The 26,654-nt window shown below is 58.4% G+C and overlaps 1 protein-coding gene across 14 annotated transcripts in view; it reads right to left on the reverse strand.

The window, feature by feature from the left end:
• The window catches only part of ACTN4 (actinin alpha 4), an 83,619-nt gene that overhangs the window by 1,269 nt on the left and 55,696 nt on the right, over positions 1-26,654 (reverse strand). For 2 of the 14 annotated variants that reach the window (XM_055250962.2, XM_063621143.1), the window contains exons 4-20: positions 24,355-24,441; positions 23,243-23,330; positions 21,189-21,267; positions 19,907-19,988; positions 19,065-19,150; positions 14,860-14,952; positions 12,107-12,337; positions 11,344-11,491; positions 7,461-7,611; positions 5,434-5,542; positions 5,079-5,219; positions 4,817-4,999; positions 4,591-4,725; positions 3,258-3,437; positions 2,054-2,200; positions 1,153-1,233; positions 41-199 (exon numbers count right to left, since the gene is read on the reverse strand). In XM_055250962.2, the coding sequence (XP_055106937.1) occupies positions 41-199; positions 1,153-1,233; positions 2,054-2,200; positions 3,258-3,437; positions 4,591-4,725; positions 4,817-4,999; positions 5,079-5,219; positions 5,434-5,542; positions 7,461-7,611; positions 11,344-11,491; positions 12,107-12,337; positions 14,860-14,952; positions 19,065-19,150; positions 19,907-19,988; positions 21,189-21,267; positions 23,243-23,330; positions 24,355-24,441 (2,180 nt within the window). Of the gene's footprint in view, positions 1-40; positions 200-795; positions 862-1,152; positions 1,234-2,053; positions 2,201-3,257; positions 3,438-4,590; positions 4,726-4,816; positions 5,000-5,078; positions 5,220-5,433; positions 5,543-7,460; positions 7,632-10,298; positions 10,309-11,343; positions 11,492-12,106; positions 12,338-14,859; positions 14,953-18,046; positions 18,133-19,064; positions 19,151-19,906; positions 19,989-21,188; positions 21,268-23,242; positions 23,331-24,354; positions 24,442-26,654 lie in introns of all 14 variants that reach the window. The other 12 variants (XM_055250961.2, XM_055250966.2, XM_063621144.1 and 9 more) reach the window with 12 other exon arrangements.

Here is a 26,654-nt window from a genome sequence, read left to right on the forward strand (position 1 = left end):
CCCCCTCAGCCCCCATGCACCTCGTAGGGGTCTCGCTCACCTTGTCCCCTGCCAGGACCTTGAAGGAAGCGATGACCTGGTCGGCTGTGTCCGTGTCGGTGGTCTCCCGCGACATGAAGTCAATGAAGGCTTGGAAGGTCACAAGGCCGCTATGGTTGGGGTCGACCAGGCTCATGATTCGGTTGAACTCGGCCTCACCCTGCAAGGAGGGGGTGGGGCGGGGGACACCCGACATTTAGTGGGGCAGGGGCACCCAGGCCCACACTGGTGGGGTCTCCAGGGAAACAGCCAAGAGAGTAGGGCCCAACCCAGGTGTGCGTGCGCCCTGTTCCCCACCTGCTCCAGCAGCCTTGGCCCCGGGCAGAGCCTGCCACTGCTCTGGCTGCCCCAGGCCTCCAAGCCCCTAGTGCCCCAGGCCGGGAAGCAGGGCCTCTCTGCACCCTCCCCTCCCATGGTCTCCGACAGCAGGGAACTGGGGTCTACTGCCCTCAGCCCAGGCTCACGAGTTAGCTCTGGAGGATGGGGAAGAAAGAGAGAGAGAAAGAGAAAGAAAAAGGGGAGAGAGTGGGAGAGCTGCTCCCTCTCTCTGGAGACTTCTAGGGAAGAAGGGGGGCTTGGGAAGTCATCGGAGGGACCCCACCCCGGCAGGTGCAGCAGAGGAAGAGGCAGGCACGGCTGCACTGCTCGGGCGGAGGAGTGTCCCCGAGGACGAGGAAGCTCTGGAGGCGGTGAGGGGGAGAGGTCGGGGGAGGAGGAGGAGGAGGAGCGGGTGGCTGGGGAGACAGAGCTGCATACCAGGCTGTATCCTGTGGAGATAAGCAGAGCCCTGAAGTCATCGGAGTCCATGCTGCCTGTCTGCTTCTGCTCCGAGGACGCAGGCATAGCAGAGGAGGCCGCGCCCAGAGTAGGCAAGAGGGGCCGCCCCATGTGCACAGCGGGCAGACAGGACAGTGGCGGGGAGCAGGGAGACAGCGGCCCCAAGAGACCAGGTAACAGGGAAGGTGTCCAGGGAGATGTGGGCAGGGAGGCAAGAGAGCCGTGAGATGGCACACAGGATGGCAGGGGTGGGATGGCGAGGGGAGAAAGAGAGAAGGAGAGAGAGAGAGAGAGAGCAGTTAATGCCACGGTCTGCTGGGGCCCAGGGTGCAGTACCTGCCGGTCGTTCTCCACGTCGTAGCCCAGGCTGATGAGGCAGGCCTTGAACTCCTCGGGCCCCAGTGCCCCGCCATGATCCTGCCGGGCCATCCGAAGGCAGGTGTGCGGGAGGGGCGGCGTGGAGACCAGGATGAGGGATCGGGGCCACATGCAGAGGGCAGGGGGAAGGGACACGTAGGGGAGGGAAACACAGAGTTAGAGGCGACATGGACAAGGAGATGTGGCCAGGGACGCGTGGGGTTGGGGGCGGCGCGGGCCCCTTTCATCCTGCCCCCAACCTCGGAAGCTCAAAGGCAGGCAGAGGCCCCCCCGACCTCTCTGCCCACAGCAGGGGTAGCAGCTGGATGCTACAGAACTGAGGACAAGTCCCAGGACTGGTGGGAGGTAGGCGGAGGTTCTCCTTGCCTTTGGGATTTGGAGTGGGACAGAGGGGACTGTACCCTGTCCTGGGGGCGCCAGATGCAGAGCTGAGGCTGCACACTTCTCAGTCTGTCAGCCCGGCAGCGTGGGCTGAGGATGGCAGCAAACTCTGGCGCTCAGGGCCCCTCTGATGAGGCTGCCGGACCAAATCTAAATTCTAAAAGCACCGTGTGGGGTGTCTGTGTCCAGTTTCCCAGTGTGCTGAGACTTCATCTGCCCCGGGGGTGGTGAGGATGCCACCCCAGAGGGCAGGAATTGGGGCCTCCGGCCCCCTGCCTGTGTGTGTGAAGTGGCCTGGGCTGGGGTCTTGGTGCCGCACGCCCACACCCTGACAGTGGCAGGGCCCTGCTGGCCCTGGGAGTGGCAGCTGATGCTCAGCAACTGTGATGGGAACGGATGAACAGATGCAGAGACGAAGGTGTGGGCTGGGACAGCAACAGTGGGAGGGGAGAGGCTGAGGAGGTGGCAGGCTGCTCACCTTGTCAAAGTGGTTGAAGGACGCCCGGAACTCCTGCATCTGCTCCTGGCTGATGCCCTTGGCGTCGCGGGTGAGGATCTGGTTCTCCACCTCGTTGATGGTGCGGGCAATGGTGGTGAGCAGCTGCTCCCAGCCCACGCGGATGTGCTGCGGGAAGACGGGGGCGTGACCGTGGCCCCGGTGCTGTGAACTGTCCTCACCGTGGTGGGGATGTCCTCGGGAGCCTGCCCCGCCTTGGGGAAAGCCCCTGCTCTCCTGTACACCTCACGGGGGACACGGGCCATGGTGCCTCCCTGCTGCCTCTGCCAATCACGGGGCTTATGTCTCCACAGTAAGTGTGTTTCCCAGCTACAGGGGCAGCAGAAGGGCAAGGACCCATGAATCTTGTGCTGGGATCCCCGTAGAGACCGTTTGGACATACTCTGGTCAGTGTCTCACCACTGGCTCTCAGGGGGAAAAAACAAAAAAGCCAACTCTGGTTTGAAGCATCTGTGGACCTGTATGGGGTGGATCAAGAGTGTCCAGTCTTTTGGTTTCTCAAGCTACCAATATGATGGCGACCAGCTTGTAACATCCCCGGAGTGTTAGCCAGTGGGAGCTACTGCCCTGACCCGGCACCCGCTGGCTGGCTCTGGCCCCAAGCAAGGCTGATAACTGCTGAGGCCACAGGGCAAACGGTGCCCTCTGTGGGCCCCTAGACCAGCTTGTCCTGTGAGGGGCATTGTCATGGTGATGAGAGCAGTGCTAGGGAAAGTGTAATTTTTAAAACCGTCTAAACATTTTGATCTAGTCTTTTCAATCTCTTTTTTTTTTTTTTTTGAGACAGAGTCTGGCTCTGTCACCCAGACTGAAGTGTGGTGGCATGACCTCGGCTCACCTCAACCTCTGCCTCCCTGGCTCAAGCAATCTGCCCACCTCAGCCTCCTGGGGAGCTGGGACTATAGGCATGCACCACCATGCCTGGCTAATATTTTCATTTTTTGTAGAGACAGGGTCTTGCTATGTTGCCCAGGCTGGTCTTGAACTCCTGGGCTCAAGCCATCCTCCCACCTTGGCCTCCTAAAGTGCTGGTCTCTTCAATAATTTTTAAACAGAGTGAAAAACAACAGACAGCAGACAGCTATCTTCTCACTGGCCCGAACCATTTCCAGTGAGGAAGCCGGCCGTGCTGGTGGAAGGGCCAGTGGGCAGGGCAGCTGCGCACCTCCATGGTATAGTTGGTGTGCTTGTTGTCGAAGATGAGGGCCTCCTGGATGAGCTGGTGCTGCTGCTCCAGCAGGTCCAGGTTAGGCTTGTAGTCCACGATGCTGCGTTCATACTGCTTCAGGTGGCTCAGCTGGTCCTCCAGGGTCCCGTTCATCTCAATGGAGATGCGCCCGATCTCCTACGGGGGTGGGTGCATGTGGTGAAGTGAGGCTGGTGGGCCTGCCACCACTGACCACCTGGAGGAGCCCACTCGCGCTGCTGGCCTGCATCTTCCCCGGGGCCTCTCTGGCCTGGGGCCTTGGCCCATGGGTCCCTGGGAGGGAAGGCCCACTGCTCACGACTGTCCCCTCTGGTCCTGCCCTCTCATGTTAAAGCAGCTATGACAATGACAGGGAGGCTTTCTCTGCCAAGTGTTCCCCGTGCCCAACTTCATTTTACCCTTGACCTTTCTGTGAGGCCAGGGCTGCGGCAGGCCCTGACTGCAGAGGTAGAAACTGAGACTCATGGAGGACAGATCAGTGCTGTTAGAGGGAGAGTTGGGATCTCAACCCCAGCCTGGCTGTGGCTCCTGACCTCGGGCACTCCATTTCTCGGCACCCACAAATCCACATGCTGCATGGCTGGCATGAACCTCAGGGCTGACCTGCCTGGCACCCGGACCCCCTCTCAGGCTTGCTGGGTTTAAATGAGGTTGCCTGCTGCCAGCCTGGTTGCCTGGCACGTAGTGAGCGCTCAGTGAGTGGTGGCCAGAACTGCTGTAAGAATGACAGCACTCATGTGGCTGGTTAGTCGGTGCAAAAAGCATTTGCTGAAGTAATAAAGTAACTGTTTTCATCCCCATTTTAGAGCTGGGAGGACAGGATCAGAGGTTCAATAGTGCCTGAGTCTCACAATCATCAGACCAGGGCATTCGGGGATTAAACCCACCTCCCATGGGTAGCCCACTGGAGACCACAGGGTCTGTCAGGCTGAAGTGCAATGGCATGATCATAGCTCACAGCAGCCTCGACCTCCTTGGGCTGCGCACCATCACGCCCAGCTAATTTTTGTATTTTGTAGAGTTGGGGTCTCACTATGTTGCCCAGGCTGGTCTCGAACTCCTGGGCTCAAGCGATCTGCCCGCCTCAGCCTCCCCAGGTGCCAGGATTCCAGGTACAAGCTCTGTGGACTCTCCTAACCCCCGCCGGGTGATCACGGCCCCTGGGTGGTGAGAATTGGGACCTGCTCTGCCAGGCGCCTCAGTCTGCAGGCCCTGGGCTGGCTGGGGACCCCCTCACTACGGGAGCTCCCTTGGAACCTTCTCAGCTCTGTGGGGCTCGGCCGCGCCTCACCTCCATCTTGGTCTGGATCCAGGGCCCCACGACGTTGGCCTGGCTGGCGAACTGGCGGCGCAGGTGCTCGTTGGACTGCTGCTTGCTCTGCTCCTCCAGGAGGGCATGGTCCCGTTTTGGCACCAGCTGCTGCACCTGGCAGAGGAGACGTGGTGCGGGAGCAGTCAGGGAGGCGGCCCCCAGCCCCGCCATCCTGCCCCAGCCCCTCCCGATGGCCCTGGCCCACCTTCTCCCACTTGGAGTTGATGATCTGTGGGGTGACGGTGGTGTAGGGGTTGCTGCCTGACAGCTTGATGTGGTTGCTTTCAGCGATCCTCTGGGCCTCCTTGTGGATGGCCAGGATGGCCTCGCGCTCCCTATCGGCGTCTGGCAGGGTGGACTTGAACTGGTCGTGGGCTGAGATCAGGCCCTGGGGGAGGAGCTGGAGTGAGGGGGCGGCCCAGCCCCACAGAGGCTCTTGGGAAGATGGGGGGCCAGGGGGTACGGACCTCAATCTCCTCGATGGTGTGGACGATGAACATGTCCTGGAGGTCCTCCATGGCGCTCTCCATCCAGTTGTTGAAGGGGGCCGCGCGCTTGGCGTACTCCAGGTGCAGCTGGTCGATGGCCTCCAGCTGCTTCTCTGTTTTCTGGTGTGTGGGAGGGAAGGGGGCAGGGACAGAGGGAAGGCAGGTCAATATGTGAGCAGGAGGGGCGGGGAGGGGCCCGGAGGGCCCTGAGGAGTCAGAGAACATCCTCTCCGTGGGAGGTGGGGGGAGCTCATGGGTCTGGACACTATCCACACCACCAGCCCCGGGGCAGCAGGGGCACAGAGCTCCGTGGGTGATGTCACCCCCTCCTCACCTCCAGGGCTTCCCTGCGACTGTGGGTCAGAGAGCCGAGGGCGTCCCACTGGTCGCAGATCTTCTGGCACCGAGTGTTGACATTGTGGGAGTCGTAGTAATCCAGCTCACTGCAGGCCGGGCAGAGAGCAATGAGACCCAGCAGGGGCGAGTGGCGAGGTGGCTTGGACCCATCTACCCCCAAGGTTCCCAGGCCGGGGTGTCGGGGCAGTCAACATTCCAGGATATCAACAACCAATCACTAATTGGTCAATCAAATCACAGCTTGGTTCTGGCCCGTGGGACCCCCAGGGTAGAAGGGAAGGGAGATAACAGGGCTGGTTAACAGGTGATAACCAGGGGTGAGCAGGGAAGGGGCTTCCTCCTGTTCACCCATCCCTGACTCATTCTGCCACTATCAGCTAAGAGTGTGGCCCTTCAACCAGGCCTTGGGGCCTGAGGAGGGGTAGGGGGCAGGGAACGACTCCGGGGAGGAACAGGACACGGGGACCAGGCGAGCCAGCCACAGACAGCGGACAGGGACTGAGGCCGTGCTCCACAGTAGGGCTGGGGGCCTGGGCTCTATTCCCATCTCAACCACTCCCTTGCTGTGTGACCCTGGGCAAACTTCTTGGCCTCTCTGTGCCTCAGTTCCCTCAGTAACACAGTTGATGTGGGGATTAAATGAGCTGGTACACATAAAGCCCTGAGAGCTCAGTGAGTTTTTGCTGTCACCATTAATCAGTGCTCAGCAGGGCTGCCCATCCGGCTCATCCTGGACGGTCCACAGGCCTCTGTAATTCCCCCTCAGCGGAACAGACAGGACCCGGACAGCCCTCCCTTCCATTCCTCCAGGGCTACTGTCCAGGAAGCTGCTTCGGGGACCACTTGTTCCTAGCAGAGTAATGGGTTTCACATAGCGTTGCCCAGGGCCTGAGAAGGGGGCAAGCCTAGGGTTTATTTCAAGTCTGTTTCCTACCAGCTTCCAGGGGCTCCTCCGTCACTGGGGAAGCTGCCTGTGTCCCACCCCCACACCCCCGAGGGTGCTGTGTCTGTGACCTTGTTCTCCTTGGCATGGACGTGGTGGTGGCAGGACCCCTGGGGTGCTCCAACTGGGCCAAATAAGCAGCTGTGGTTCCCAATGCTGTGATGGCCCCACGGGACTCTTGCCTCTGGCTGAGCCAATGGGGAAAGCTCAAAGCAGCCGGGCAGTGGAGGGTAGTGAGTCGGGGAGGAAACCAGCTCTGCCCAGCACGGGGCTCCACTGGGCAGCAGGGCTGGGCCTTGGACTCGTAGGAATAAGCAGACCTTTGGGGGTGACTGTGGTGGGGTGGGGGTGTCGGTGGAAAAAGCAGTTATAGCCAAGGATCCTATTTTTGAGCAGACAGCTATTTTGGGAGCCCTGATGCCCTCGAGGGCCTGTGGATTTTCCATGAAGTAATGGCCTGGGCCTCCTGCTGCCTGGGCCTGCCCTGCTGCTGGCCGCCGCGCTGGTGGAATAAGGCCCCATTCACCAGCGCGAGCCTCAGCGTACTAATTGTGTACAAAAGTTTATCTGACTGGGTGGGGAGGGGAAGGAGCCGGGCTGCCTGGAAGCTCTTACAATAAGTGTATTCTGAGCAAGAAAGGGAAGGGGCCGAGCAGAACAATAGGCTCACTGTGCAGCCTGGTTCCCTCAGGGACCTATGGCTGGGAGCAACGGAGGCCGGGGCCCAGCCCATCAGGGGGCCAGGGCCTACTTGGGGTGGCCAGGAGAAGTGGCACCCCCAGGGACCCCTGAAGCCTGAAGAATCAAGACAAGGGGCCAGACACCTCCCTCCTGCTAGAGAATCCAAATCCTTCAGGTGTCCCATCTGGGGCTGAGACAGGATGGGCAAAAGGCCTCATCCCATAAGGCCCTTCCCTGGCTTCTGGAAGGAGGTGCAGTTGGGGCATTGGGGACCCTATTCCGGGCCTTGAGGCAGGCTGGGCCTCGGCGTGCTGCCGCCACCAGTCTGGGCAGGCTGTGGTGGGAGCCAGGTGATGGGAGTGTCCTGAGCCCGCACGTACTTGAGCTCCTGGGCAATGGCGGCGATCTGTTCCACACGGTCCTGGTGCGCGGCTAGGTCGCTCTCGAAGGCCTCGTGCTTGCGAATGAGGGCTTTGATGTCCGATAGTGTGGCCGTCTCGTAGTCCCGGTGCTTCAGCATGGCTTCCTTCCCTGGTGGGAGCAGAGAGGCACTTAGACCACAGCATGGCAGCTGTGGGGCAGCAGTCTGGAGGGGCTGTCCAAGCAGAGGGAGGGAAAGAGAGACTGTGGACCCCACATCCTTCCACGCCAATGACGGTGGCATGGAAACTTCCAGAACCTTCTTCCGTACCCTCCAGGGATCTCTAAGCCCAACTGTAACCTGGATGGACCTGGATGGACACTTCAGGGTTGGTGAGCCTGAGAGAGGGATTCCATCTCAACCCGTGTGTCCTAAACTTAGCAACTTTTGTTAGTAGCAAACCATACAAATCGGGCTGTGGTAGCACAGCTTGAAAAGGTAGCACCTGGCCGGGCACGGTGGCTCATGCCTGTAATCCCAGCACTTTGGGAGGCCGAGGCGGGCGGATCACGAGGTCAAGAGATCGAGACCATCCTGGCTAACACAAAAAATTAGCCAAGCATGGTGGCGGGCATCTGTAGTCCCAGCTACTCAGGAGGCTGAGGCAGGAGAATGGCATGAACCCGGGAGGCAGAGCTTGCAGTGAGCCGAGATCACGCCACTGCACTCCAGCGTCGGGGACAGAGTGAGACTCCTCTCAAAAAAAAAAAAGGTAGCACCTGTTTCTGGAGGGCTTTGATCTGGAGAAGCACCCGGGGTCAAAGCCCATGTCCCAGCAGGCTTGGGGAAGGGGAAGCATCGGAGCCAGCTTCTTCTAGGAGCCTGACCCTGCACCCGCACAGATGGTGGTCCTCTCCCATGTCTAAGTACCCCATGCTGTCCTAAAGTGTCCTGTGTGCAGTGGGGTGGGCCCACCGTCAGGCCCTTTGAAGGAAAGGAGGAACACTATTATTAGTCCCGGATCCTGGCTAATTACACATCCCAGAACCAAGGCTCAAGGAAGCCCTGCAAGCAAGTGAAGGTCTTTAGGGAACCGCAGGGAAAATGCCAGCCTGGGAAGGTGGCTACACCCCAGCTCCTATAGGGGCCCTGCCTCAGGTACACCACCTTGGGCTTCCCCCGAGTGGTAGCGGAGATCCCCTCAGCTCTGTCCCAGCACCTGACAGCTGCCTGCCCAGTGCAGCCACCGGGGCCTCTCTGGGCCTGTGCCTTCATCTGTAAAATGGGGCCAGCCCCAGCACCTGGGTGGCCTGGAACTATTCTCAAGTTTCAGTGAGGTGGTGTTCAAGCACAGCAGGCATGGAGCCAGTACCAGCCTCACCTCAGCCTCTCCTGGTCTCATCTGTCTGTCAGGCACCTACCAGACTCCCCACAGGATCGGCTGTGGTGCTGACGGCCAAGAAGTGGGAGGCCTGGGACACTCTGGCTCTACTGGCCCTGCTGCGTAGCCCTGGGGCAGGAGGCTCAGCCACAAGGCGGCCTTGCAATTCCCTTCTCCAACTGCTTTCTCCCAGGGGTGGGAACCAGAAACAGTAGGTGACATCTCCCTCTGCCTCAGCAGAGTCCCAACAAGGGTGCACCGAGAGGATGTGGGCAGCGGGCCATGGCCACAGCTATCTGGGATCCAGGCCAAGGGACAGCCGGAGTGGGGACAAGGGGTCGTTGGGGGCTGGTCGTATTCCCAGGAAATGAAGTCCCTCAGAGAAGCATCCACGACGACCCTTCTGCTGCAGGCTGTGGGGGATGGTGAGGGGCGTGGAGTGAAGGTGGCCCACCCACCCCAGGGCGGAGGAGGCCGCTGCGACCAGACCCTGGGGTGTAGAGGGCCTGCCTGTCCTGTTTCACGTAACTGCTGCTTGAGAGGACAGAGGCTCTGAGTCTCGGGAATTAGTAGGCCAGCCTGCCTGGGGGCTCTGGCAGACGCCATGGGCAGACCTGGGTGGATGCCCAGTCAGGCAGGGGTGGGGCAGGGACGTGTGGAGGCCGCTGAACCAGTTGGGCCCTGGCCGGAGACTGAGCTGGCTTCTAAACACCTCAGGTGAAGGCGGCCCCAGAGCCCTTCCCAGGGGAGGAATGCCACTGGGGCCACCACACCCAGCCCCTAGGCCTCAGGAAATCATCTGCAGGGCCTCACGGAGCCCTGCAGAGGGACCCCCAGAAGGTTCACCCACAGGGCAACGCCCAGGCCTCCATGGATAAGGACGGCTGGAGCCACCTGAGCTGTCTGTTGAATGAATGAGTGAATCTGGGAATGGATGGAGGCCACCAACCCACACAAGATGGCATCAGTGCCAACATGCTCTCCTCACATGGATGCCTTTCTGCCAGGCAAGAGGGAAGTGCGGCACCCGGCCTGGCCAGGCCCTTCCTCCCTCACCATTCACTCTCGCACTCTTTCCTGGCAGCAAAGGGGCTGGGCTGCTCTGAGGCTGGCAGCTGCCACGGGAATGGTGAGCTGAGCTCATGTGAGTAGGGCACAAGCTGGGCCGTGGCCAGGGCTGTGGGCTGTGTGGAGCTGCACACTCGCATGCGGGCCAGGGTGGGGAGGGGTGAGAAACTGCACTCAGGAATGCAAGGAAGGGCTCAGCTGGGCGGAGTGGCGGCTGGAGGGCCAGGGAGACAGCGTTGGGAAGGAGGTGGCCAGAATGGGAGAGGAGTCCTATGGGTGGCTCTTGCAGCTCTCCCAGGCACTGGCAGCTTTCTGAAGGCTTCCAGACTCCTGGGATCTGGAATCTCAACCTTGGCGTGACCCAAAGGAGGACGAGGGACGTGATGGAATCCCATATCCGGAGCCAACGGCCAGGCAGCTGCAGGGCTGCCGAGAACAGAAAGCACAGCACGGCAGCGCTCCTGCAGGGGGAGCCAGGCCCGGGAAGGAGGCTCTGGGAAGGGATGGGAGGTGGGAGGAGCTCGCAGGTGGGCCATGCTGAAGGGTGGGCCAAAGGCAGTGGGTGAGCACTGTCTGAGGGTGAGCACTGTCTGCGGTCCGGCAGCAGGCCCAGGAGGCAGGCCCTCCTCTAGCCTGAGGGATGTGCCAGTGAACACGGGCTCCCCAGCCTGCTGTCCATGCTCACAGAGGTGTGGGAGAGGGAAGCCAACTCTGAACACAGGGTGCAGGGGATGGAAGAGGCCTGCCCCACACACTCGCCCCGGATGGAGAAGACACACAGAGGGGATGCAGAGGGGACAAACGGATGGGTGTAAGGTCACTTCCCTGAAGTGCTGGAGGGTGCTCGGCTGTGTTCCTGGATGACTGACAGCGGCCCACCTATGAGGCGAGGGCAGACAGGGCAACAAAGACCCTGGCAACCTGGCCCCTGAATGGTCCCTGCTTTCTGGGGCTAAAGGAACCCAGAGCAGCATTTGTTTCCTTTTTTTTCTTTTGAGACAGGGTCTTACTCTGTCACCCAGGCTGGAGTACAGTGGTACAATCATGGCTCACTGCAGCCTTGATCTCCCTGGCTCAATGGATCCTCCCACCTCAGCCTCCAAAGTAGCTGGGACCACAGGTGTGCACCACTATGCCTGGCTAATTTTATTCTAAAATCTTTTTGTATAGGCAGGGTCTCGCTATGTTGCCCAGGCTGGTCCCAAACTCCTGGGCTCAAGTGATCCTCCTGCCTTGGCCTGCCAAAGTGCTGGGATTACAGGTATGAGCCACTGAACTTGTCTCTAAAGCAACATTTCTGACACACACACATGCTCCCAAGCAGCAAGAAAGGGCACCTGAGAAACAGACCCAACACGGCAGGGGGCTGTGTGTGCACACTCATGCGTGCCTGAGAGACAGGAGGGGAGCGCGGGAGCGGGGCTGGGCAGAGTGGGGCAGAGCTGGGCCGTACCGTCAGTCCAGGCCTCGTGGATGGAGGCCTTCTGCCGGAACTTCTCTGCCAGGTGGTCGAGCCGCTCCAGCCTGCGGATCTCATTCAGCAGCCACTCCTCGTAGCCCTTCTCAGCCTGCTCCAAGTGCTGCCAGCCGTTGTTGATGTCCTGGGGCAGGGCAGGAGCAGGCAGGGCTATCAAAAGGAAGCGGGGGCACCCAGGGGGATGTCTCCAAGGGATGCTGATGGAAAGCTGGCAGAACTTGGCTGGGGTCATGTCTGTGCCATGCTTTGCTATTATATCTGGATGCCTACACAGGGCCCCCCAGCACTCAGCAGGTACAATCAATTCTGGATTAACAAAATGAATGCGTGAACGGGTGAGTGCATGAATCAATGGATGAATATCATAGATGGGGAGGTGGTAACTGTCCAGGGCGCACTGCCCCTCCGCTGATGAAGGGCCTCAAGCACATGGCGGTCCTGCCATCATGGCAGACCGGGGCTCCAAACTGACACCACTCCACACCCACACAAGGTGTGGCAAGGATTTGGGGTGCGTATAAAACCCTGGGTGTAAAATACAGTGAGTGAGGGCCAAAGGGGAGCACAGTGCTGAGTGAAGTGCACCCCTCCCCGACCCCTGCATCTGAAAGGCCATGCCATGTCCCACAGGACATCAACAACTTAGGAAGGATTACGCTGGCCAAACGGTGAGCCCACAGGCAGTTCTAGGGCTGCCTCTGCCCCTCACAGCTGCTCCCCTGTGAATCCTGGCGCTCACCGAGACCATCTTGCCCTCGGAGGGCATGAAGGCGGGCCGGTTGCTGAGGCGCAGCTTGGTCTGCAGCGTGTTGAAGTTGATCTCCAGCTGGCACTTCTCCTGCACCTTGGGCGGCTTGTGTACGCGCCGGTAGTCGCGGAAGTCCTCCAGCTTCTGCTGCATCTCCTGGATAGTCTTTTGGGGCACACGGTCCTCCAGCCAGGGGATGGTGCGCCGGATCCACTCCAGGAGCTGTGGGCCACAGAAGCCAGGGTGGCCTTTGTGGGGGGCCCTCAGAGTGCTGATGGGCTGCCCCCCCCCAGCTTATGGGCACATGGGATCTGGATCTTTGAGGGTCCCAACTTAGGGGCTTACCCCTGCTCCCCAGCCCAACTTCTCCACCATTCCTGCTGGAACCCCCAACCCGGAACTCTGGGAGCGTGGGCCCCCTCCCTGTCCCTGCATCACTGTACTGTTCTCTTGTTACTTCCTGTTCCTGCCTGTGCTTTTCTTTTTAAAGACAGGTTCATGCTTTGTCATCCAGGCTGGAGTGAAGTGGCACGATCATAGCAACCTCCCGGGCTCAAGCCATCCTTCTGCCTCAGTCTCCCAAGTAGTTGGGACTACAGGTGCCTACCTCCGAGCCTGGCTGACTTTAAGTTTTTATAGAGAAGGGGGTCTCAGTATACTGCCCAGGCTGGTCTGGAGCTCCTGAACTTCAAGCAATCCCACTTTAGCCTCCCAAAGTGGTGGGATGACAGGGGTGAGGCACCATGCCTGGCCCATGCCTTTGCTCTTAGTCTTTTCCCTCAGGTCTAAGAGGGGAAAACTCCACTCCCATGCCCCCACCAAAAAGGTCCCCTTCCATGCTGTCACATGCCCCACTGCCGCTGTCTTCACTGAGCTCCATGCTGAGAGCCTCACTGCTTCCGGGCTCACTAAGTGCCTCAAGGGCAAGGCCGACAAGCCCACCTGGCTCAGTCTGGCTAGGCCAGTGCGTGCACTGGGCCTGGGACATAACTTAGAAAATAAAATTGAAGAAGAAACAAACATATTCTTTTAGGAGCTACTCAGATCTTTGATGGAGTGAGGAAGGGTAACAAACAATTGGACATTCTGAAACAATTCTAGGCCAGGCACGCTGGTTCACACCTGTAATCCCACCACTTTGGGAGGTTGAGGTGAGTGGATCACCTGAGGTCAGGAGTTCAAGATCAGCCTGACCAACATGGTGAAACCCCATCTCTACTAAAAAATATACAAGAATTAGCTGGGCGTGGTGGTGCGCGCCTGTAATCCCAGCTACTTGGGAGGCTAAGGCAGGAGAATTGCTTGAACCTGGGAGGCAGAGGTTGCAGTGAGCCAAGATTGTGCCATTGCACTCCAGCCTGGGTGACAAGAGTGAAACTCCATCTCAAAAAAATAATAAAACAATTCTAGAAGTATAAAATCAGTTATCTGCCAACATGGACAAGCTGGAGAAGTGGTTCCCAAATGCCAACTTCTGGCAAAGTGAGAAATTCAAGGACAGAAATACCCCTGTGTGGATACATTGTGAGGCGTGCTGCCAGCTGCCCTTTCTTGGCAATGGCTGGGGTTCTAAGAATAACCTTTTTACCTTATCTTGGTGTTAGAAGTGCTGGTGGTAACAGATGGTAGTGTTTCTTTTTAAAACATCCGTAACTTGGCAAAATAAAAAGCTGGCCATCTTAGGTTGGACATCAAATAGTTTTTCAAATTTTCCTGGTCTATGAGATCGCAAAATCTGGGAACCACTGGTTCTAGATGAGCAGTCAAACCACTGCTCTTTGGGAAATTTTATTTTATTTAATTTTTATTTTAATGGAGTCTTACTCTGTCGCTAGGCTAGAGTGCAGTGGCGCAAGGGTCTCAGCTCACTGCAACCTCTGCCTCCCAGGCTCAAGCGATCCTCCAGCCTCAGCCTCCCGAGTAGATGGGACTACAGGTGTGTGCCACAATGCCCGGCTAATTTTTGTATTTTCAGTAGAGACGAGGATTCACCATGTTGGCCAGGCTGGTTTTGAACTCCAGACCTCAAGTGATCCGCCTGCCTTGGCCTCCCAAAATGCTGTGATTACAGGTGTGAGCCACTGCGCCCAGCCTACTTTTATTTTTTAAATATGGAGATTTCAAAAATGAAGAGCCTCCAGAAGAGCTGCACTAACCACCCTTATTTCCAGCTGAAGCATTGGGTTTGGACTCTCGAGCAGGGCTGCCTGGGGTTGAAGCCCAGCTCTCTGTCCCACCAGTCATGTAACAGCAGGCACATGCCTGACCTTCCCTGGGCCTCAGTTTCCTCACTTGGAAAGGAGGATAATCAGAGTTCCCGTCTTGCTGCGCGGCTCGTGAAGTGCCTGCACAGGGCCTGCTATCCTATTGGTTCCCAGGCCCCTCTCCATCCTTCTGAATCACTCTCTCCAGGGCCAGGGCACGGGAAGAGGGGCTTTCACAAAGCTCCCCGGGTGATTCTAAAGCACTGAGGTGCCCAGGAAGCACTGTCCCTGAGCATCTCTGTAGGAACCCAAGCTCGGGAGCCCAGGGGCTGGCTGGCAAGGTGGCTGCCAGTTCGACCCTTAGCCTTGTGGAAGCAAACGGAGCGGTCGCACACTAGCTGGCTAAATGCCACGGTCTGTGACCACGCAGCCTTTTCTAGGTCATCTCGCTGCCACACCTGCTTTCCCCCTGCAAGAGTCACAGTGACCTCTGGCTGAGGGCAACGAGGTGGCCCTGACTTTCACTGGGGGAACACTCACGTCGCTGGCCAGCTTCTCGTAGTCCTCCATCAGGTGCTCGTTCTCTTGGTTGACAGCCAGCACCTTGCAGATCCGGTTGGCGGCAGTTTCAGCCTGGAGGGGAGCACACGGTCAGGGCTGCCTGGGGGCTGGCCACCCTCCCTCCTGACGGGCATGTCCCTTGAAAGCAGCTGGTCCATGGCCCACGGAACTCCTCACAGAGGGGAAGGAGAGGAAGCACAGCTCCAGTGAGATGGTGCCCTGTCCCAATAGGCCTTGTTGGCATCCTCACTGCTGACTGCAAAATGCCCCTGGGTCCAGAAAGCCCAGACCCTGGAGGCACCGAGGAGGGTTGGGGAGCCCTCCCACTGCTGCTCGCAAACCCTCTAGTGCCCCACACAGAGGAGGGTGAGGGTGGACGGGTTGGCTGCGTTGGACCTAAGACCGCGGAGGAGTCTCTCCCGGTGGGAAGGTGAACGGATGGGGAGCCGAGAGCTGGAGAGCTGGGGGCAACAGAGCAGGGGCGCCCAGGCCCCAGAGGAGCCTAGTGGTCCATGCACAGGAGCACACTCAGGCCTGTCCTCTCTCCTGCCTTGGAAGCAGTGTTAATAGGAGCTCCAGAGGGCAGAAGTCACCATCCGTGGGGCAGAAAAGTGCTGGGGCTTTGGAGGGTGAGAGTGGTGGACATAGTCCCTGGGCCTGAACTACAGGAGAGCGTCCTGCCCTGTCCTGCTAGGGGGCAGTGAACAGTGTAGAGGAGGCAGGGGGTGCACACGGGGAGAGAGAGACCAGGTACCTTTCAGGAAGCACAGAAAGGGTCCAAGAGGAGGAGTTGAAACGGCAACTTAACAGGAACAGAAAGAGTGAGGAGGGTCTACAGAGTGATGGGGAAGGAAAATGGAGAGGCTTGGCCAATGGCTCAGAGCCAGTGCTGCAGGCAGCGACGCCCAGCCTTTCCCCTCCACACATGGCACCTGGAGACAGGCGGGGAGGTGGCAGCCGGGGCTCGTGTGAGCGCACACACGCACGTGCACACCCCACGCCATGCTGCGGGACACACACCCAGGGCCCCAGGCAGTGCTCCTCAGAGATGAGGTCCAGGAGGTTCCTCGGCCAATGAACATGGGCCCCAGACCAGTGTGGAAAACATAGCCAGGGCTGCAGCTTGTGGGGGTCACAGAGGTCAGTCCCTGACTCCTAACTTGGCAGAGACAACTGGCACCCGAAACTCAAGTCCTCTGTGAGCACGGGGCTGCCGCAGGGCAGGGGAATCATGTTTCACTGCTGAGTTCCCGCATCCAGCTTGGGGCTTGGTGCACTGGCGGTGCTCAGGGTTGCTGAATGAGTGAGTGAATAAAGGAAGGAGGTGGGAATGCTTCGGTGACTAGAAATAAACGATCAGGACAGAATGGGCACACCGGCGCTAGGCCTGGGGTTCACTCTGCGTTTATAAAACATGAACCCCAGAAAGCACTCTTGCAAGAGCTTGGACTGGGTTTCTAGGGAAATGAGGCCGCAGGAGCAGCACCACGGAGCTGTCCTGAGGAGCACACAGGGACCCAGCACTTTCCTTTCCAACCGGCCAGCGCCCTGCAGCCGGGCCTCCACTACTCCCTCAGGAGAGGGGCCAGTGACAAGCCTCCAGGCCCAGCGCCTCAGCAGCCACCCATGCTGTCCTGGGCTCGCCTGCCAGTCCCTGCTCCCCCCCAAATCCCTCAGAGCCTCCAGACTGGAGTTCAGCCCTAAGCACAGGGGAGCAGTGTGGGTAGAAAGAAAAGCAATCTGGTGAGGCCATGTGGTGGGCAGGGGGCTGGTTCGGAGCCCGTAGGGGTGAGTGCAATGGCAAACATGCTGTTAGTTGGGGTCTGTGGTGACGAATCGTCCATTGCTGCTGGTCCCTGCCCACCTTCCCATGGGAGTGTGGGTCAGGGGTCCTCCCTCCACCCTCCTGGCCCGTGCCCTCTAGCAGAACACTCCAAACACAAGCTCCAATCGCATGCTGAGGAGATGAAGAGGCCTTTCTGGCCTGAGGCTGGGAAGAACCACACTCCCCACCACTGTGGCTCCCCGGCAACTGCCTACATGGCACCTGCCGTGCCAGGCACTGTGCTAAGCCCTTTGCCTGCAGGAGCTCATTTCACACCCAGAACAATCCTGTGAGACCGAACTACAGTGATGCCCATTTCACAGGTGGGGAAGCTGAGGTCAAGTAATCCACCCAAGGTCACAGTATCAAGAGGTGGCAGAGTGGGGCCAGGCCAGACTGACGGTAGGTAATGCACCTGCTAGATGGGGGGCTCAAAGCAGGGGGTCCACAAAAGGTACGGCCCCCGCCCTTTAGTTTTAGGAACAGCTCTCTGTTTCCCTAAACTTCAATTCCTCCTCTCTCAAATGGGGATAACTGCGCCTAGCCCTCCTGGGGGTGTGCACAGGGACCCTCTGGAAGCCTGTGCATGTGAAGGCCTTGGAGGATGCCTAGCGTGTAGTACATGTTCAGTAAACAACAATCGATTCTGCCTCTTCCTCTGAACCTGTGCCAACTGCTGACACTTCAAAGCAGGCATCGAGAATGCTGCCTGAGGTACTTCAGAGACCACAGGGCAAGCAGGGGGACCAGTGCTTGGGCCTCTGCGTGAACGCTGAGGGCCCGGCAGGAGCTGTGAGGCGGCATGAGGTCAGCTGGGCCCAGGAGGGCGGCCACTGGTACGCACGCTCTGCGGGCTCTGCCTGGCCTCTGGAGGGCCGGGACCGTGAGTGCAGGTCGGGCTGCACACGCTGAGCCTTTCCTGGCAGGAAGGAGCTGCAAAACTGGGGTAAAGCCCAGTGCTCCCCACGAAAGGGGCTGGCAGGGGCAGGCAGGCAGCCCTGGTGCAGATGATGGACAGGGCGAGTGGGAACGCCGGGCAGTCAAATCCCAGCTCTGCCACTGACTGTAACACAGGGCTTCAGTTTCCCCGCCTGAGAACCTGGGTGGGCTGTGTTCAAACAGAGAAGGTCTGTGAGTCCTCAGCACAGGCCCAGCACCGGCCAGGCAGGAAACCTGCCCCAGGGGACCCTTCCGAGTCAGAGTCTGGCAGGGTCAGTCTGTGTGGTGTGGCAGCCCACAGCCTGGCCAGGGCTCCAACCACAGATGGCCGGGAGTGACGCAAGGGCGGTGGTGAAGGCAGGTCTGCAGCCCCAGCAGCAAGGTGTGCCCAGCCCAGCTCACCTTCTGAGCCCCCGAGAAAGCGTGGTAGAAGCAGGACACGTAAGTCATGATGGCCTTCTCATCTGGCCTCAGAGTGCCCACAATATCTGCACAGAGAGAGAGAGAAAGAGAGAGAGAGGCAGGAGAGAGTGAAAGATGCAGGGAGGGCGGCCGGGCCGGCCTGAGGCTCATGCGGGAGGAAGAGCGCTTGCTCTGGACTGGAAGCCAGCCCCAGGCCTGCGTGGACATGCCTTGCAGGGTTTTGTGGAGTCCAAATGGGGTGCATTCCTTTTCTAACCAGGCCTGGACTGGAGACAGACTAGCTGTGGGCCCTATAAAGGCAGCTTTGTTTTGGGCTGGAGGAGTCAGTTGCTAAATGATCTGTCTGAAAATGTGAGTGAGCACCTACCACCACGGAGTAAGACCCTAAGGGTCTCCCGTGGCCCTCAGAGTGAAACACGAATTTCTTATCCCACACCACAAGGGTCTTGTTGGGCCTGGCCCGTCACTGCTTGTCACTCACTCCTCTCTAGCTGGTCCTTGAATAAGCCAAGCTTCTTCCTGTCTCAGGGCCTTTGTAGTGCTTCACCCTCTGCCTGGAACACCTATGCCCCAGTCTGCATCTAGTAGCTCCTGCTGCAAGTACCTGCTCACGTCACCCCTCCACATTGACAGCACCAGCTGAAGGTCACCCCGGCCATCTCTGTCCCATCTGGCCCCATTTTCTCTATTCTACTCCTGTGACAGGCCTGCTGTGTGTCTCTCCCACTAGCATGGAAGTGCCCTGAGAACAGGGACCTTGTCTGACCCAGTCACCAGGGCATCCTCAATGCCTGGAAAAATCTGGCACAGATGAGGTACCCAAAAGGTGTGTGAGCTAAGGCTGAGGGGGCAGCAACACCAGGGAGCTGGGGGTGGCTTCCAGTCGGAGAGAGGCCACTGCCGTCTGCAAGAGAAATGAGGTGAGCACGGGAGGCGAGAGGCAGCGGCGGCATTGCGCGATGGCGGCGAGGAGGGCCTGCCTGGCCCTGCTCGGTACCTTCTGCGCTCCCGAAAAGGCATGGTAGAAGCTGGACACATAGGTCATTATGGCCTTCTCGTCGGGCCGGGCCGTGTTCACGATGTCTGCAAGTGAACAACAAGGGTTAAACTGCCCGAGTGGGGCGGGGGGTGGAGGCGTCACTCATTGGGATCCATGGGCTCCCAAAGCCACGGCCTTGGGGGAGAGGGACCCGCAGAGTGACTGGTGACTTGGGTGGGCTCAGCCACACCCTCAGCCCCTCCCTCTCCCATGGCTCTGGAAAGGACAAGACTGTGGAAAGCGGATTAAAATGAGGTCACTTCCTCTCTCTGAAAATGGCCTCAAGGAGCAGCAGGACAATCAACTCCAAGGGCCACCAGAGGCCAGAGACACAGGTCCCAGCTGGGGCAGTGCATGGCTGGGAAATGGAGCAAAGCTGGAAAAGGAAAAAACAAAACACTCCACTTTGGCGGGCTCCATACTCCATGCCTGCTGCAGGTAGGGAGGGAGAGGCCAGGGTTGCTCACAGGAAGCCTGGAGCACCCCTCCTCAGCCACCTTGTCCTTCCTGGGCCCTGCGGAGATGCAGCCTCAGGAGAGTTGATCCTTCAGCTCCCCCTCCCCATACTCTTCTTCATCCCTGAAGGCATCTGGCCAGCCCAGGCTGCCCTGGCTCCGTCTCCCAGGGCGACATGGCTGTCCCCAGTTCACCCGAATCACTCAGCCCTTCTCACTGGCTCTGCCAGCTCCCCGAGGTGACCCAAAGCTCTGATGTGCCCACAGGCCCTTGCCCGAGGCCAGCCCTGGACAGAAAAGGCCATCAGGAAGTACAGTGCTGGCTGAACAGAAGAGATGACTTACCCTCTGCATCCAACATCTTGGGGATGTCAAGGTATTTCTCAGCCACTTCGAAGGCATTGTTCAGGTTGGTGACAGGGTCGTCCTAGAAGGAGGCAAGTGGGGACAACAAGAACTCCATCAGGGCAGGGTGCAGGAGCAGGAGGGAGGCAGGGCTGGCCCAGAGGGAGAGACCCAGGAGGGCTAGGGTTGGGGATTTCTTCAGGCAGTTCTCAGCCACGTGTGATGTGTGAGCGGGAGGGCACCGCCTGGATAAATTCAATTCCCACTCACAGGAGTGCCTCATGAAATCTTTGTGGGGCAAACCATGGGCTTTTTCTCCAGAAAAATGCAGGTGTACTCTTTTCATACAATTTCCAGCCACCTACAGACCCTAGATTAAGCCCCCTGCCCTAAACCCTAGTTTTCACATTGACTGGGAGATGTGGGCCAGGCCTGAGAGAGCACTGGAGACTGGGTAAGGTGAGCAAACCGAGAGGTCCCAGGTCCCAACCACCCTGAAGTGTCCCCCAGCCCCCTCACGGGCTCCCCACTGCTTACAGGACTAAAGCCCACTGCACCCCAACTCTCCCTGGCCGGGGCCCAGCTCTCTTGCTCGCTGTGGCTGGAACTGGCTGGGTGCAATTTCGTGCCTCCCGCAGGAAGCCCTCCTCTGGCTCTAAGCTGCCTCTTCTTCCCGGACCCTTCCTGGCTCCTGCTGGCTTGGGGTACACTAGCCTCCTCCGCAGCACTGCTCTGACCCCATTTGCCCTGCCACCCCATTCAGCCTGAGCACATGTACACGGCCTGGTGTGGTGCTTTGCTTTGGACAAATTTTTGTCCTGCCTTCCCCCATGAGGCTGGCAGCTTCTGGTGGGCAGGGCCTGGATCCATACAGGCTTTGTACAAGCAAATGACAGCAGGACCCTGCATGGGCAACATGGGCTGGTGGTGATGGTTTGGAATTCCTTGCCCTCTGCCCCTTTAGGCAGAGGAGGTTCTAGAATCCAGAAGGTTGAGGAAGGGGAGTTATAAAGCATGGCTGGCCAGGCCCTTAAATAACCCCGGGTGGGTTGCAGTGCCATGGAGGGAGACTGGACAGTCCCCGAGGGGAATAAGGGAGGTGAGAGTCAGCCACCGAGCCAGGGGTTGCGGAGAGCCTGCACAAGGTTCTCCCAGGCCACCTATCTGCATGCAGAACCCAGATCTGGAGGCTGGCGATGGAAGGGTATGGGGATGGTGACCCGGAGTTAGGGGGTCAGACAGGGCACGTCTGTGGGCCATCAAGGGAGCTGGAGACACTCACCTTCCTCAGCTTGTCATACTCAATCAGCTCTGGTCTGTGCCGGTGGATCAGGGCATTGAAGGCAAGACCATCCTTCCAGCTGGGGAAGGAAAGGCAAAGGTTATTATAGGAGGGCCCGCTTACTGTCACGAGAATGCTGTATGGTCCTGCGCGCCCACAGCAGTGACTAATTCCCATTCACTGAGGTCTGGCCTGTGCCAGGCACTGCAGGGAGACAGTGTGGCAGAGAGGCTGCGAGCATGACCTCTAGGGCCAGGCAGTCTGCGATCAAATCCTGACTCTTCTGCCTACTGACAGCGTGACCTCAGGTAAGCCAGGCTATCTCGGTTTCCACATCTGTACGATGGGGATAGTGACATACCTGCTACATAGGGCTGTTGTGCGGATTAAATGAGTAAATGCTTGGATCAGTGCCTGACTCCTGACAACTGCTTTATAACTTCTAGCACCTTCCATGGGAGGCCGCCCTGAACCGGACAGGCCACTTCGTGGGAGGTGGCCAATGCAGGAGGCTGGTGCTTGTGCTGTGTGGCCTCCACACCCTGGCGGACCTGACTTACAGGAAGGCCAGTCCGTGGGCTGGCTAAATGCCAGGATTTCACTTGGCATGCGGGTCTCTGGAAGAAAGGGACATTCCCCAAGGCCACAAGTTGGTCAGTTACAAGCTAGATGGGTCACATTCTCCTCCCTGAGACCCTTTAAGGGTTGGTTCCCTCTGAGGTCAAGCTCGATGTCACCTCCTCAGAAAGGCCACCCAGGGAACTTTCTTCATCTGACTTCCCTGTTTTTGTGCAGCACTTCTCACTGAAGTTATGCTGCAGGATTATTGGGCGCTGTGCTCACAGCTGGTCCCCACGCTGTGGCGTAAACTTCCCACAAATGGGGACTTTGTTTGGGTGCCACTGTATCTCCACTAGCGGCATGCAGCGGGCATGCTAGATACTTACTACTTGAAGAAAATGAATGGAAACTATAGAAAGATTCAGTCAGTTAGTGGCAGGAAAAAAAAGGAGACACACAAAGAAGAGTGACCAAGGGAGGGACCACATGCTATCAGGGTGAGCACGATGGGAAAAGCACCCAGCAAGGATCCCGGAGAGCCTGAGGCCGCTGCAAATCCCATGAGGCCCTGCTCTTCATTCCTGTGCGGGCAGTCCAGGAGACTCAGAGGGTGGAGCCACAGGGCAAACCGGATCTGACCTCAGGACCGCCCCCAGAGCCAGTGCTCCCAACCACCAGGCAGGCCCGCCTCTTGCCGCCCCCTGGACCTCATGCAGCACTGCCCATGCTCGCCTCAGCTATGGCGATGGTGGACATGTCTCATCTTCCACTCACCCTGAGGGAAGCAGGTTCATGGCGGAGCGGAGGCTTGTTCATCTTAGCAGCCAGAGAGTACATTTTTCCCCAACACTAAATTTACTAGCAACTCTAAAAGCAACTCTAAAAACAATTCACTCTTGAGCTGTCAAAATAAAGGAAGAGGCCAGAGGCAGGCAGTGGCTCACATCTGTAGTCCCAGTACTTTGGGAGGCCGGGGTAGGAGGACTGCTTGAGCTCAGGAGTTGAAGTCCAGCTTGGGCAACATAGGGAGACCCTGTTACTACTAAAAATAAAAATTAAAAATTAGCCAGGTGTGGCTACTACTTGGGAGGTTTAGACAGGAGAATCACTTGAGCCTAGGCCAAGGCAGCAGGGATGAGTGATCGCATCACTGCCCTCCAGCCTGGGTGACAGCACAAGACCCTGTCTCAAAAAATGAAGAGCTTTATTGTTGCTTCTGAGAGTCACCTTGCCTGGGGACGAAGAAGATTCTATTAGGCTGGCGAGAGGGCTGACCTTACTGCCTTCAGCCAGGATGGCTGGGAAACTGCCTCCTCTTCCTCAGAGAGGACCAGGTGACCTTCCCATGGGCTTGTAGGGCCTATGGCCAGGGAGGGGCTGACTGAGGGCTGGCATCTCACAGACCACGACAAAAACACAGGAAACAGGGCAGGTGGGAGGAAGGATCTCAGGTTCCCAGAGAAAGGGAGAGGATGACCAGGACTGACGCTTACCTGATGTGGAAGTTCTGCACATTGACGTTCTTATACGGGGCCGTCTTTCTCTGGCACCAGAGAAGGAGCCCTTCCTTGGCCGAGGTCTCTGCAAAACACACAAAGACGGTGAGCACTGGCTCAAAAATAAAACCTCAGAACTCAGCCCAAGTTGGATGGGACTTTCGGCTCAGGCCTGGGGGGTCAAACAAAACCCAAGGGGAGAAGGCATCAGTCCTAACAACAGCAGCAGTGATAGCAGCGGGAGAGCCACTCCCATTCCGGATGCAGACGGATGTGCCAGGCCCAACTGCCAGGACACACGGCCCTGCTTAATCCTCACGGCCCCGAGGAGAGTCGCTTGACCAGGGCTGCCCCAGGAGGTGGTGGTGTCAGGGCCTGAATCTGTGCCATGTGCCTGGCCACCAAGCCTGTGCCTTTCACCACCAGAACACACTGCAGACAAGCCCTTGATACCGGCCTTGGCCTCTTTTGAACAAGGTGAAATACCAGCTGTGGAGAGGCCTAGGGGACCCTTCTGTTCCCCGTGGATAGCTCGGCTGTCCTCACAGACCGGGAGCCCTTCGAGGGCAGGAAGCACATCTCTCCCGGTCATCACTGCGACCCAGCACCTGGGAGCCCCTGCACGCTGGCCCAGGTGGCTCTGCCCATCCTGTGTGCACACAGGTGCTTGCAGGGAAGCGAAATCGTCCATTCCTGGACGGCCTGAGCTCATAACGGGTCCATGGGGGCCAAGTTTCAAGGATGGGGATGTTGAGCAGACAGAGAACCAGGCCCAGGCCCAACTCTCTCACTAGTCTGTTCTGGGACTTGGGTTCCTGGACTGCAAAACGGGCCCAGCCATCCTAGCCCATCTCATGAGGGTGGCATGAGGGTCCACTGAGATGAGGCTGCGAGAGCAAAGGCACTCGGAAGGCACTGGTGCCAAAAGGTGGGCAGCTGGGAGGAGCCTCCCTTCACCTGCCACCCACTGACTACTCCTGTGAGGACCAGGCCCTGTGAGTGACCCCAAGGAAACAGGAAGAGGCTTGAGGCACGAAGACCACACTTCAGCTCTCCTCTAACCGGCCCTGACTCAGGTGGGAAGCGGGGGCAGTACAGGTGGCTCTCACCTTCCACGGAGATGTCCTGGATGGCGAACCTAAGGATGATGGTCCAGATCATTCCCAGGGTCATCTTTGCGTTGCCGTCCACAATCTCTGCACACAGGGAAGGGGGCAGAGGGCAGAAGGTCGTTAAAACCAGAGTGAGGCTCCTCCACCCAACCTGAAGGTAGCCTTCCAGCCCCATCTAGAGAAAGGCTCCAAACCACCCCCATGCCGGTTGCATCTCCCAGGCCCGTCGTCCTCCTCCTCCCTCAGGAGAAAACACAGGGAACAGTCTTTAGGCAGCGCTGTCCCAGAGCCTCCTGCTGCTGAGTGCCTGCAGGCTTCTGGCCACAAGGGTCTCTGGCCCTGCAGCCAGCAACTTCTCCTGACCCAACTAAAAAAACCGCTCCTCCAAGAGGCCAGTCCCAGGCGTGTGGCCTCTGTTCACACCTCTCTCAACTCTCAGTGCTCTGTACATTTCTGCCTTCATCTGCATACCTCCTGACTACAGGGGGGGCACCCCGGGCCCCCGCTCTCAGGGCAAAGGTGGTCTTTTTCATCTCACAGTCAGCAAATGTGCACTACATTATTGTTTATTGTGAATCTGTCCACTTCCTTCCAATCCTACTGCCGACACTCTCCACCAAGCCACTGTCATCTCCAGAGCTCAATGCGGCTGCCTCCTATGTACCCTTCCCCCCCATAATCCACATGGACACAGCAGCGAGCATGGTTGGTTTCCTTCTTTTGAGACAGGGTCTGGCTGGGTGGAGTGCAATGGAGTAGTCATAGCTCACTGCAGCCTTGACTGCCTGGGCTCAAGCAATCCTTTTGCCTCAGTCTCCCGAGTAGCTGGGACCACAGACACATGCCACAACACCTGGCTAGTTTTTAAACTTTTTGTAGAGGCTGGGTCTTATTATGTTACCCAAGCTGGTCTCAAACTCCTGCTCAAGTGATCTTCCCGCCTTGGCCTCCCAAAGTGCTGGGATTGCAGGTGTGAGCCACCATGCCTGGCCCACAGGGAAAGGGCTTGTTGCCCTGAAGGCCCAGGCCCTGCCATCCTCCCGGAATTCTCTAGCTGCATCCTCTGGGCAAGCCAGGCTCTTTCTTGCTTTGATGCGCTCTGTCCACTCACAAAGCACGCACCTAGCCTGCAACCCTCAACTGGCTGGTCCTTCTCATCGTGCAAGCTACTGCTTGTGTCACCTCTCACGGTGGCTTCCCTGACTGCCCGTCCCAAGGAGCTCCCCAACCCAGTTCCTCTCCCTGGCCCCTGTGCTGCCCCCAAGGCATCACTACGTGAAATCACGTGTTGGTCGGGCTGTTTACTTGTTCACCGTCTGCCTGCCCTCATGAGGGCGGGGCTGCTCTGACCACCACTGGATCCAGTGCCTGGAAGGCCGGTGAGGAACAAGCATGGCTGCTGTGTTGTCAGGAAGGGGAGAGCACGGGCCCGAGGCCAGGTGGCCAGGCTGCACGCTTTCTGAACTAACCTAAAAACAAACATTTGCGGCCGGGTGTGGTGGCTCACACCTGTAATCCCAGCAATTGGGGATCCAACGCAGGTGTGGATCGCCTGAGGTCAGGAGTTCGAGACCAGCCTGGCCAAGATGGTGAAACACCGTCTCTACTAAAAATATAAAAATTAGCCTGGTGTGGTGGTGGGTGCCTATAATCCCAGCTACTCGGGAGGCTGAGGCAGGAGAATTGCTTGAGCCTGGGAGGCGGAGGTTGCAGTGAGCCGAGACTGCACCATTGCACTCCAGCCTAGGTGACAAGAGTGAGACTCCATCTCAAAAAAAAAAAAAAAAAAAAAAATCGCTGAAACTTCTCAAAAGAAGGGCTTGGACCACACCCTCTTCAGAGAAAAACCATCTCTGCAAGGCCCAGGGCAGCTGTGTGTCTGTGGATGGGTGAGAGAAGGCAGTGCCTCATCCCAGAGTCCACCAACCAGCCATGCCTAGGGCAGTCCTCCCGACTTGTCAACATGCCATATGCAAGGGGCATGGTGAAGTGGCTTCCAAAGAAGACAGAGGGGCTCCACTGCTGCAACCACTCTCGGGGAAGGGCTGGGCACAGGGGTGAGTTCCAAAGCTAACTGCAGAGCTGGAGGCCCTGGACACCACAGGAGACCCTGCTCACTGACCTCTGAGCAGAACACTCCAGGGCAGGCTTGCTTGGAAGCAGGTGGAGAGGTCACAGAGAAGATGGGGCCCACCTTCCCCCGGGAACACACCCAGAGGAAGGGGGTGTCCATGAGCCACAGCTTTCGGGTTTTGGGAGGAGGAAATATGCTCATTCTGCTGCCGAGAGACAGGAGA

This window comes from Symphalangus syndactylus, chromosome 17 (genome assembly GCF_028878055.3).
Source record: "Symphalangus syndactylus isolate Jambi chromosome 17, NHGRI_mSymSyn1-v2.1_pri, whole genome shotgun sequence".
Lineage (NCBI taxonomy): Eukaryota > Metazoa > Chordata > Mammalia > Primates > Hylobatidae > Symphalangus > Symphalangus syndactylus.